The sequence below is a fragment of the Phoxinus phoxinus genome (assembly GCF_949152265.1).
Source record: "Phoxinus phoxinus genome assembly, chromosome: 6".
NCBI classification, from domain to species: domain Eukaryota; kingdom Metazoa; phylum Chordata; class Actinopteri; order Cypriniformes; family Leuciscidae; genus Phoxinus; species Phoxinus phoxinus.
In genome coordinates, this window is record NC_136881.1 from 41,380,587 (window position 1) to 41,393,391 (window position 12,805).

Here is a 12,805-nt window from a genome sequence, read left to right on the forward strand (position 1 = left end):
TCTTCCAGCATGCATTGCGGCATTAATAAATTATGCAGCTGGATTTTTTTGTCGCTTGTTTTATGCTCAGAGTTGATCTGATTATCAGGATATTTTGTTTGATTTTCACCATTGTTGAGATTATAGCAACATTGACTGACATCTGGTCAAATTAGTGAATCGCGATTCTCGCGAACACTTCATTAATTTGCCTGAACAGACAAGAGGTCTTTGTCTCGTTCTCCCATTCCAACACCCACACATACTTCAACACACGTAATATGACACCAAACATTCCTTTCCCAAAGAAGCACACACACACCAAGAGACTTTATTCAACAGAATCATATTTAAGACCTCAACAAATGGACTTGATATTTTTGTGTTGCCATTTATGTGTCACGACCGATGTGGAATTGATTTCAATATCAGTATGTATTAATCAAACTTTAAAATGTCTAGACTAATGCATAATATTCAAACGTTGTATTCCTGTAACCGTAACCTGAATGTGTTTGATACCATTTTAAATCTTGAGACCTAACGGAGTTGAATCTCGATAATAGACTGCAATGCTATGATTATTACTAGATGAATCCTTTTCAGTCATAGAAATGACTAAGCCAAAGCTCTGTCATAAACTACACAGACTGGGGTCTTCTGGCAGGACAAAGGGATTCTCCCGCTCCCAGATCACTGAAGGTGATTGGACAATCCGCCATGAGAAGGCGTTATCCTTACATTCCTTTAAAAAGAGAGCCAAAGCTCTTCCTGCTCTCGCTCCTTCCCGCTCTTGCTACCCGACCTCGTCATGTGAACAGTCTGTTTCGACTCCTCTGGAGTCCGTCTCTTTTTATTTTCTTTATCTAAGTTCTTTTGTTTCATTTTCAAATTCTCCTTGGTTCGCCTTCACCTAAGAGTGAACGAATTTAGCGTGAATGATTCCTTCAGCAACTTCCCTTCCAAAAGAGGCCTTCTTAAAAACTCCCGCGAACAGCTCGCTATAGAGACACGAGAGCACGTGCCCTGTCCGAGGCTCCATGAGAGAACGCGCATCAGCACGAGAACGCGTGCTCCTCAGACACTAACGCAAAGAACTGTGCAAGTATCCACTCTAACGAGTTTTTATGTTTTAAGGTTGGTTTCGATTTGTTGGCTCTCCAAAGGTCTGTGATTTTGCTATTCTCTGATCATTCGTGGTCTATTTATCTCTCTCTCCCACACTCAAATCGACCGCGTGCCCCAGAGCACTCTCTCACTCTCTCTCTCTCTCTCCAACTCTCTTTATCTCATTTGTTATCCGTTTGTCTTATTGTTCACCTGTAAGATATGTACAAAAACATATAATCAGTATGTGTAGTCCTTATTCTGTAGTTTTGCATTTATTAAAACCATATATTATATGACTGTTTCTGCCTGTTGAAAGTTAATAAATACGAGTCAATGAGATTTACGATCTAAGAGCTACCCGCGCTCAATATTTACTACATTAAGTAGTTTTAATTTTATAAACACCGGAAAATTAATGTTCCCGGCCGGAAGTTAATGTTTCTTGGAGTTTATGAGGAATGATAGCTTTACTGAGAGGTTGATGGGTGATCTTTGATGGTTTTTGCGGGACAAACACCTATTTGATCATTACATGAATTTCCCTTAAAGGTTATCTCATAATCGAAATTAAATAAGATTAGTGATATATGAATGAGGAATTATAAGACGTTGTGATCGATTATTCATATATTCATATAATCTATACATTTTCAATTTCAATCATTTAATGTAACTGTAATATGCAAAATATTAATCATATTCATGATTAGTTATTAAAATTCCCTATGGATCATTTGAGTTAATTCATACGGACCCCGAGTCCGAGGCATGTACGCTACAAGATTCATACACTGTTTCTTGATATCTGTGTGCGTCTAAGTAATTCCATAGATTAAACGTTTTTGTGCATTAAATAGTTTTTAAAAAACAAGTATATTATTTGATAAACAACACTGCTAGATATGCCGTAGAATCAAATTAATTATATTATGAATAAAACAAAATTAAAACCACAAGTCCTACATAATCAAAGTATTAAACACTTAAAAAAGATCAGGGATTCAGGCAATTACATGATGATATCTATGTCGTCATCATCACCTTAAATTAAATAAAGTAAATCTGGTTAGTTTTAAGTGAAGCTGGTAATAAGTGTACGGCCATGCATTTAACCTTTTGGTTTGGTTTATTCCAACCAAAATTCAACAACTGTCCAACGTTGGAGCTTGACGTCAAACAAACATTGGATTTAGACGTCAACCCAACTTTCATTTTCAACCAAAATCCAATGTCTGACCGACGTTGGAGTCTATATCCTGTGCCTGCTGGGAAAGCTTCACTGCTGTGATGACCACGATCTTGGTGTCCTCCTCATTCATCAATCGCATAAACACAACGCAGAGACATTTGGGGGAGCACACCGACGAAGAGGGTTACACATATATATTCATTATTCATATATATAGAGGCCTATGTAAGTTTTCTTTTCATATATCATTACATTATTTATGTAAGTTAACACCCAATACTTGAACAGTTTAAAGTATAATCCTGCAATTCAGGATGCAGTGTCACGGGGTGACAAAAACCAGAACGGGACCAAGATCCTGGTGAATGCAGTTTATTTAGGATTTTCCAGTGAACATCCGTTTCTATGCACAGCAAATCTGTTGCCATGGCAGCGAGGCCAATTGCCTGAGTGACAGCAGGTGTGGGGCAATTACAGGGAACGCTGTGAGAGGGACACATATTCAGATGGGGCTTTAAAAACAGAGAGAAAACAGACTTTGAGTGTGGTTCTCCTCCCGTGTGATACTGTGTTTGTCAGCGGGTTGTTCTTTTTATTGAGGCTGGGCTGTGGAGCGGGTGAAGATTAAAGCTAAGAAGTAGAAAGAAAGGAGTGAAGGATTTGTCAGCGAAGACCTAAGGAATATCGTCAGCAGTGGGAAGGACGCAAGTGATGAGTATTGGATCCGTTGTTTATATGCACTAACACTGAAGTGGTGTTGAGAGTTTGGAAAGTGTGTGGCACGAGTGAACTATTACACCGAGTGAATTGTTGATCTGTCTCCAACTTCTGTCCTCTCCTTGCCGAATGTGATAATCGCTGCACCGTTCTTCAGCTTTTCCTGGAGCGAAGTCAAGCCCTGACCAAAGACGAGATCCGATCCGGTGGGAGAAAGACCGGTGGGTGAGTGCTGGCCCGAATGCACGGTGTGCGAGTGGAATTGCAGTGCCTGAAGTGACGATTCACACGGTTTGTGCTGTGAAGTGAAATTGTTGTGTGGAGAAGTAATAGAAGTCTGCCGTGCACTCTCCTCCTACAGTCTTCCACCCGCTGTCTCTAAAGAAGGGTTTTGATAAAGCAAGCGCCCAACTTCCTGCTTTGAGAAGACCCGGCTCCGTTAATGCTGAGTGCTTCATATATCGTTGAACTGTTAGAAACGTGCTGTGTTTGTTCCAGTGCCCAGCCAAGTGGAGCGTTTTGCTCAAAGTGTCCTCCCCGCCTGGTGGTCTCCACACGCCCGTATTGGAAGCCTCTGCCCTGTTCAGAAGAAGAGAAGGTATTTCAGCTGAATGTTTCATGTACTGTTGAACCGTTAAGACCTTGCTGTACTGTTCCAGTGCTCAGCCGAAGTGGAGCGTTTCGCCCAAAGTGTCCTCCCCGCCTGGTGGTCTCCATACGCCTCCTTGAAGCCTTTGCCCTGTTCAGAAGAAGAGAAGGTATTTCAGCTGAATGTTTCATGTACTGTTGAACCGTTAAGACCTTGCTGTACTGTTCCAGTGCTCAGCCGAAGTGGAGCGTTTCGCCCAAAGTGTCCTCCCCGCCTGGTGGTCTCCATACGCCTCCTTGAAGCCTTTGCCCTGTTCAGAAGAAGAGAAGGTATTTCAGCTGAATGTTTCATGTACTGTTGAACCGTTAAGATCTTGCTGTACTGTTCCAGTGCTCAGCCGAAGTGGAGCGTTTCGCTCAAAGTGTCCTCCCCGCCTGGTGGTTTCCATACGCCTCCTTGAAGCCTTTGCCCTGTTCAGAAGAAGAGAGAGGTATTTCAGTTGAAAGTTTCATATACTGTTGAACAGCCAAACCTTACTGTATCGTTCCAGTGCACAGCCAAAGTGGAGCGTTCCGCTCAAAGTGTCCTCCCCGTCTGGTTGTCTCCACACGTCCTCCATTTGAAGTATCGGCCCTAATCGGAAAGAGAGAAGGTATCTCAGCTGAATGTTTCATACTGTTGAACAGTTAAACCTTGCTGTATCGTTCCAGTGACTCGCTTGCCCCCACATCGGAGTACCTACCTCTGGAGTAACACCAGTGACTCGCTTCGCCCCCGCATCTGCATACCTACCTGGTTTCAGTCTGAATGGGGTTCGTATGACCACAACCCCCTCTTGAGTCCCGTAGAGGAGTACTTACCCAGTGACCTACCTGGACGGCGCGAGGATTCCCCCTGATTCCCCTTCAACGAGCCTCCGGCCCGCCACGATCGTTCCTCCCCTCCTGTCCCAGGAGGTCCAGAGACTATTGAACTGCCCTGGCGGCAAGAAGAAGATTTTAATTAGGACTATTCCAATTTACCATTTTTAACATAATAAATAAACTGTTATTATTTTATTCCCTTGTCTGTCTGGTCCTTGACACGTTCCTCAGGTGGTTCCCGGTTATCAGGGGTGGGTGCAGTCTGGCTTGGCCCGCCCCGACCTGTGACATGCAGCCTCTGAATACACGACATCCTCACCATGTCCTCCAGTGAAATTTAAAACCTAAAAATGACAATAGCCAAAATCAAATGAATTATCAGAATGGCAGCTGTACTCTCGCACCATTGCTTGGTGCCATGAGCGGTAATCGGGAACACCCGCAATTAGGAAATCCTACGAAGGCTACATAGTGCATCCATCGAAGTCTGCAGCCTTCACATTGGGACCCAGCTATTGTTGCTTTACTATGAGCACACAGTGAGGACGCTAGTGGTAAGGTTACACTTTTAGCTCACTGTGACCTCAGATTGTGATCATGAGTATCCTGGGAGCTCATGATGAGATCATTGTGAGATTACATTTTTGACTTGGTATGGTTACGTTGAGACTCATGTGAAATGATTGACAGCTGTACGGTGAATGAGAGAGAGAGCGCTGAGATCATAAGTGGCGCAAATCAGGAAGAGGAGAGATAGAGTTCAATGTGTTCGCTGTTTTAGCTCTCTAGATCGCATAATTCAGTAGAAAATTAATAGAAATATCATTCTGTATGACGAAATATTTGGCAAACGTGATGATAAATCATAACTCCTGACATAAATTAAGAAATTAATGTCACTGCAACGTAGTTTTATCATAACCTTTAATCTTTCTATCGATACTCAGTTTGTCCAGATCAAGTATGTGTGTGATGTTTTGTGTTGAACAACAATAATCTGGGGCCTTCTGCAATATTTGAACCTAATTGGCGAAGTGATATGGAACCGTAATGCAGTAAACAAACCTGGGACTAATTCATAGCTGTGGGGTATCTGCTCTATAGGGTTTTTTCTGACATGTCCTGCCTTTTGAGTCAATGACACATAACGTGGTCAGTATATTGATATTCAGATTTAGCTGGAAATGAACTGAACTGAATTGACCCGTGTTGGTGGACATTCTATAACTGAAAATGGTTTGCCTTTCTTTATATGTTGGTATGATACTTGAAATAAACCAACATGATTTTGAATAACCTAACAAAGACAATAAAAAAGACCTCCGAAGAGCATGAGGAACTACTATTTTTATCTTGTCATGTATGGAATATTTATTATCTTGTGTCATGTTTGGAATGTTTGTATCTTGGTTTCATGTTTGAAATGTTTTTATCTTGCTTTCATGTTTGGAATGTTTTTATCTTGGTTTCCTGTTTGGAATGTTTGTATCTTGGTTTCATGTTTGTAATGTTTGTATCTTGGTTTTGTAAGGCTGGTGCCAGTTCGTCTGAGCGCCCCCTCGATGAAGCAAAAGGCTCTCTTAAATTAACACTTGAACTGAATCTCACATATGCAACATGACAGAGCTCACACCACACCCACACACACAATATCTCCCTTCATCTCCCACCTCCTCACCTGAAATACACTGATACAATGTTATGTGTGTACAAAAAAGTAACTATATATGTTTGGTCTCATTTAAAATGTTTCAGTGCGCCTGGTAAAATGGTCTCACTCTCCCAGTCATAATGAAAAGCTAAAAGAAGTTCTAAAATATGAAAAATGTGATGTACTCCTTGAAGGTGTGCCCTGGGGCCTCATTTATAAAACTGTGTGTAGGATTCTTACTAAAAGTGTACGTGCGCCCGAAAGCCAAAAATGGCGTGCGCAAAAAAATATTCAGACTTATAAAACCGTGCGTACGGCAGAACCTGTGCAGGATTCACTTTATAAATCCCAGTCAGCGGAAGATTGTGCGCACATGCGTCTCCTCCCCGAAATAACCATATATAGAACTTACAACGCCTCGTTTTACTATGCATATCCTCATCTGCATATCATTTGCACATGATTATTCATCCACGTGATAACTTGTTTAACGGTACAGGACATTAGGAAAATATGAAATACGGATGTGCCGTCACATTACATTAATAAAAATAATTTGCCGGTAGTGCCTATCCTTGCCTTGTTTTTGAATGAATACATCAAATAGTGTAAAATGCATTTCAGAGAAAGTTTTTCTCAATCTTTTCCACTGGCCAAATAGTATTTTTAATTGATTTATATTTGTAATGGAAACAGATAGACCTTGCTGTGCATTATATTTGCACAATCTGCTATTATCATGATAAGCAATTATCTCTGTACACAGCAAAATCCCCAGAGTTAAATTAACTCTGCTCAGAGAACATTTGGTCCCTCTCTACAGAGAGTTAAAATAACTCTGAATCAGAGTTAAAGTTAATGAGATACTTAAATGATTAATTAAGTGATGATTGGGCATTAATAATGAACACCTGCTGTCAACCAGCAGAATCACTGACGGAAAGAGGAACAACAATAACCAGAATGAATTGTTCTTAATTTGTGTTTTGTCTCTGTTTGTCAAGTGGAGTCTTCATCACACTGTTCCTGAATGTTTCTTGATAATAGTCTACATAAAAATCACAAACAACACTGAAAAAAATGTTTTGTCAGCTCAACTTAGAAAATATACTTCATGTGGTATAACATCTACAATAACTGGTTTTGTTGAAATTAAATAAATGATTTAAAATGACTGATTATTACTGAATTCATCCAACCTGAAAAACAGGGTTTTATTGAAGCATATCTGTCAGTGTATAACCTGATTTCTCCAGAAAGGTAAAATTACTTAATAAGTTTGATATAATACTTTTTTTTAGTTTCATATGATGAAAGTCCTTTTCCACCTTGATGTAAATACACTCAAAACAATAATTCACTGTCCTTGGAGAAATGTAGGATCTTCCAAGCTTCTACACTTCAGATTTGAACTCAAACTTAAAGGGTTATTTATTTACTTATTTCATTTATTTATTAATATCATCATAGTGAAAATGGCAGAACAGTGACAAAAGGAAAGTCCCTACTGTCCCTACTGAGAGAAGGAAAATATGAATCTCCTGTTTTCACCCACTTGTGTTTAATAACAGGAAGTCCTCATCCCACAATCTCTATGTCCCATCATCCTCTCTGTTCATGAACACGACAGCGATGTAAACCATAATTCCCTTCCAGTTTATGGTCATAAACACACAGGTCCAGTTTGGCCAGTTTTAGTGTGTTTGAGTCAGTTTAGGCGATCACAGATTCCTCTTGTTGGACGGTGGAGATGCTAACTTGATCACAAGGAAAATTCCACAATGCTTTGACTATATGAGGTTAAATATGCATTATGTGTTCAATCAGATAGTAGTATAAGCATACAGGGGGTTTTAGAGTGAAATGTAGATTTATCTGTGTCTGATCTGACAAAAAACACTTCCTGTGTTGGTACTATTTAAAAACGCGGCACACATCTTAAAGAGCACACCTCATCCGTGAACACATCCTGTACTGTACTATACTGTACGACTGTGAGTTTGAGCTAATAATGGAATCAAAGACCTTTTTTCCAAGCAGAGATATTTATAACAAATTGAGACTTCCAACACAGAGTTGCAGTGAGGATGAAGGAAAAGATCAAAAGCAAAGTAAGCAGAAAGTTTTGTTTGACACAGAGACGGTGTTTTAATGTTTGAGGTGTTGATAAATGCTACGTAAAGTTTCAATCATTGTTTTCTGTATAACAACTGTAATTGTTTCTGATTTTATATAAAATGTTCCACATTTTAGCGAACAGGAAATCCAGATATTTGTCATTATAAAAGAACATACTTTTTTTTGTTTAAACTCTATCATTTATCTAACAAAAACCTGATTACTTAGGTTGATTTGAAATGTTATCTAATATGGTGTTAACTGATATGTGTGTGTTTTGTCTCTGTGTGTCAGGAGGAAGCAGGTGTATGGTGTTGATGACAGTGTGTTTCGGGCTCATCTGTGTTCTTCTGCTGGTCTTCATTACACTGTACATCACCACCACAGCAGAGAGAGACCTGTTCAAGAGTTACAAGAACACAGTTGAAGAGTTCATTCAAACTATCAACAGCGTACAGGACAAGAACTCTGATCTAATGACTGAAAAAGACCAACTGAAGAACAACTTCAACTCTTTGAGTCAGAAGAAACTGGAGTTAGAGACTGAACTAAGGAAGTTATCTACACAAGGTTTGTACAAATGGATTTATATGTTTATTTGCACTTTACAACACAAATAATGAGCAACGTGTTTCCTGTTTATTGAAAGAAAATGACAGGGTTTTCATATCCAGTGAGGAGAAGAGCTGGTCTGACTGCAGGCAGTTCTGCAGAGATCGAGGATCTGATCTGGTCATTATCAACACTGAAGAGAAGCAGGTGAGTGTGTGAGTGTGTGTGTTTGTTAATCAATGAGAGGAATCACACTTATTCCTGTTTTTCACACACAGAGACTCGTAACTTCATTAGTCAAGGATGTGTTTTTTGGTGCGTGGATTGGTTTGTCAGATTCTGAGACTGAGGGGATCATGAAATGGGTGGATAATTCAGCACTGAATCAAGGGTAAGTCATACAACACTCACGGAGAAACACTTTGAATGCATTTGTTAAATCCTTTTTATCCTTCTATTTCAATTCTGTTTTGGTTATGGAAACGTTAAAATGTCCAGTTTTCTGGAGGTACGTGTTTTTTAAGGTTAATTAAGGTTATGATCTTCCTGAAACATTCTTTCAACTTAATTTTTATGAACAACTTCCATTACTGATTTGTAACATTCCAAGAACGTAAAAATGTTCAGTTTCCTGAATGTTAATAGAACGTTGTTTAAATGTTAGTATGATGTTTCTGAAACATTATTTAAAACATTTGAACATCTGCTGTAAACAAACAGAATCACTGAAGGAAAGAGAAACCAGAACAGAAAATAAACTATCACTGACTTCAGCCACAGTTCCAAGAACTCAAGATGTTAAATCTCTGAAGATCTCAGAAGAGGTTGAAATGTTTCATATGAAACATGTGTTTGTTTTAGTTGGTCTCTTGACCTTGACATTACTTAATGGATTAGTTCACTTAAAAAAAAAAAAAATCCTGATAATTTACTCACCCCGATGTCATCCAAGATATCCATCTTTCTTTCTTCAGTCGAAAATAAATTAAGGTTTTTGAGGAAAACATTCCAGAATGATTCTACACAGTATGGACTTCAATGGCAACCATCTATCCCAATGTTCAAAAGAAGGATCAAATGTCTCAATGCAGCCTCAAAGTCTCTACACGATCCCAGTCGAGAAATAAGGGTCTTATCTAGCGAAACGATGGGTAATTTTCAAAAAATGTTTTAATGGAAATACTTTTTAACCACAAATGCCCGTTGTGTACCATCTCTCATTTTCTCCTCCAACTTCAAAATCATCCGACATCTTTATTTCCATTTATTGTTTTATTTTTTATTTTTTTTGTGACCTTTCCAACGTGATGACGTTATGCGTGGCACATCTCAGAGATGGTACAAGACGGGCATTTGTGGTTAAAAAGTATATATATATATTTTGTTTTGTTTTGAAAATGACAGATTGTTTAGCTAGATAAGACCCTTATTTCTCGACTGGGATCGTGTAGAGACTTTGAAGCTGCATTGAGACGGACATTTGAACCTTCTTTGAACATTGGAATATTTGGTTGCCATTGAAGTCCATTCTGTGTAGAACAATCCTGGAATGTTTTCTTCAAAAACCTAAATTTCTTATCGACTGCAGAAAGAAAGACATGGACATCTTGAATGACATCAGGGTGAGTAAATTATCAGCAAATGTTTTTTTGAAAGTGAACTAATTCTTTAATTTCTTTCAGCAATTGCAGGTATTTGTTGAATAAACACTCTATTAACGTTAGTGGTAGAATGTTTGTTCATAACTTTGAGAGAACTTTCCCAGAATGTTAGCCAATGTTATTAGATTGTTCCCTGTTAGCTGGGGTGATGCTGTGAATATTGTTGGCTCTTTTATGATGAATAGCTTGTTAAGCTCCTCATTTGTTGTTTGCTGAATGGATAAAAACTTTCATTGAACATCTGGGGTCCTGAATAACTGAAAATCTGACACACTTTATTCAGGTTTTGGGACAGAGGTGAGCCGAATAACCTTGGAGATGAGGACTGCATTGAACTGGATCCTGGAAGAGACCCTGTGAACAACTGGAATGATGCGCCATGCATTATGGGGAAGAAATGTATTTGTGAGAAATAAGTTTCATCCAGTCTTCTTGTGCTTTTGCTTCTATTATTTTAGTGAATTACTCTTATTGTGAATGTATTTTTGATTGAGGTTTATGTCTTTTTTTAAAACTGTCATCTGATCTTCATATAAATTTGTTAGAAGGGAATTGTAAAATTGTCATTATTTTCTCATTGCTATAATAAACTCACAACATCCCAGCTAACAGACTTTTGTTATAAGAACGTTCTCCAAACGTTCAGTGTTGGTTCCGGGAATGTGAAAATGTCCAGTTTTCTTGACGTTAGATGAACGTGTTTTAAAAGGTACACAGAAAAAACTCCAGTGTTAAATGGACTTTGGACTCCATGGATTGGAGTTTATTTGGCTCCAGCCTCAAGAGTGTAAAGTGTTAAAATATGGGTGTTAAATTAACACTGAAGAGTATTAAAGTTAATGAGATAATCAAGTGATTAATTGAGTGATGAATTAGCATTATTGAAGACACATGATGTTAACAAGCAGAATCACCAAAAGGAGAAAATATAATTGTTAAGTCACCATTATGGAGATCCGTGTTTGCTTTAGTTGGGCTCTTGACCCTTAAACTACTAACTTTAAATGTTTGTTTGGCTGCTGTATGAGTTATGACAGCTGGATAAACAAAGAGATAATGTGATCAGGTGATGTTGGATGGAAAATTTTCATCATTTGACCTGAGTCACTAAACCTATAGTTACATTGTTGATTAAAGCAGCCCTCTAATTCTACAGCATATGGTTTTCAGCTTTTCTGTACAATCAAAAATAATTTTAACTAATAGTTGTTCTGATAAAAAAAAAAAAAAAAAAACTTTGAACCAGTTTATTTGTTTAAACACACTTGACATCAATAATCAGCATATGAATCTCAACAATGGTGACAATAATAAAGCATGTGCATTCTGGGTACCACCAATCAAAACTCATCCATTGGCTCCCATCATGCATTGCTGTATGAATAAATTATGATCTGAATTGTCTAAGTAATTTCCATTTCCTAATTGAATATTATTTTTGTCACCATTGTTGAGATACATACACTGATTATTGATGTCTGTGTGAGCCCAAGAGAAAGATTTTTTATTTATTTATCAGAATATTTTTTATAACAAATCTTTTGGAAAAATGTATATCGCCAATGGATCTTATGATGTAGATTCACTGTGATGCTATAATCAATAATATTAATCTAAATCAGAGATTAGGCTCTAAATGAGGTCAAATGATTATTATGTTAAGACACGACCACCATCACTTGATGACCTTTTTTTTTTGTCCATCTGTCTGTTATAACTCAGTTACAACAGCATAACAAAATCTAAAGTTTAACATGTAAGGGTCAACTGCCCAACTAAAGTAAACACTGATCTCCATAACGGTGACTTAAAATTTGATTAATTTTCTCCTTCAGTGATTCTGCTTGTTAACATCAGGTGTCTTCAATAATCCTCAATCATCACTCAATTAATCACATAATTATCTCATTAACTTTTACACTCTTGAGTGTTAATTTAACACTCATATTTTAACACTTTACACTCTTGAGGCTGAACCAAACAAACTCACAGGAGAGTTCATTTATAACACTGGAGTTTTTTCTGTGTACCTTTTAAAACACGTTCCTCTAACGTCAAGAAAACTGGACATTTTAACATTCCCGGAACCAACACTGAATGTTTGGAGAACGTTCTTATAACTAAAGTCTGTTAGCTGGGATGTTTCTCACGATGTGCATGAGGGTGATCTGGGACTCCAAACCTCTGATGTGTTCGTGACTATTATTCTGATTTGTGTCTGTGAAACTGCTTTTGAGTTGTAGCTTTCACTTTGAATAAAATTATTAACAACCATTATTATTATTATTATAGTAAACTGTATTTTTGTTTTTATTTCATTCTTGTATTTCTGCTTATTGCACTATGGATTTGCTCCAGTCCAGCAGGGGCAGCAGA

The 12,805-nt window shown here is 38.1% G+C and overlaps 1 protein-coding gene across 1 annotated transcript; it reads left to right on the top strand.

Moving 5' to 3' along the window:
- Positions 1–7,788: 7,788 nt before the first annotated feature.
- LOC307000380 (uncharacterized protein) lies at positions 7,789–11,919 on the top strand. Its single transcript, XM_079615937.1, has 5 exons — positions 7,789–8,209; positions 8,511–8,786; positions 8,866–8,975; positions 9,047–9,159; positions 10,713–11,919. The coding sequence occupies exons 1-5, from the start codon at positions 8,110–8,112 to the stop codon at positions 10,843–10,845; spliced, it is 732 nt and encodes a 243-aa protein (XP_079472063.1). The 5' UTR covers positions 7,789–8,109; the 3' UTR covers positions 10,846–11,919.
- Positions 11,920–12,805: the final 886 nt, after the last annotated feature.

Bases quoted from the DNA above. Each gene is read 5' to 3' on its own strand.
- LOC307000380 (XM_079615937.1), top strand. From the start codon at position 8,110: ATGGAATCAAAGACCTTTTTTCCAAGCAGAGATATTTATAACAAATTG. The intron at 8,210-8,510 runs GTAAGCAGAAAG...TCTGTGTGTCAG, and splicing joins AGGAAAAGATCAAAAGCAAA to GAGGAAGCAGGTGTATGGTG. The intron at 9,160-10,712 runs GTAAGTCATACA...CACTTTATTCAG, and splicing joins AATTCAGCACTGAATCAAGG to GTTTTGGGACAGAGGTGAGC.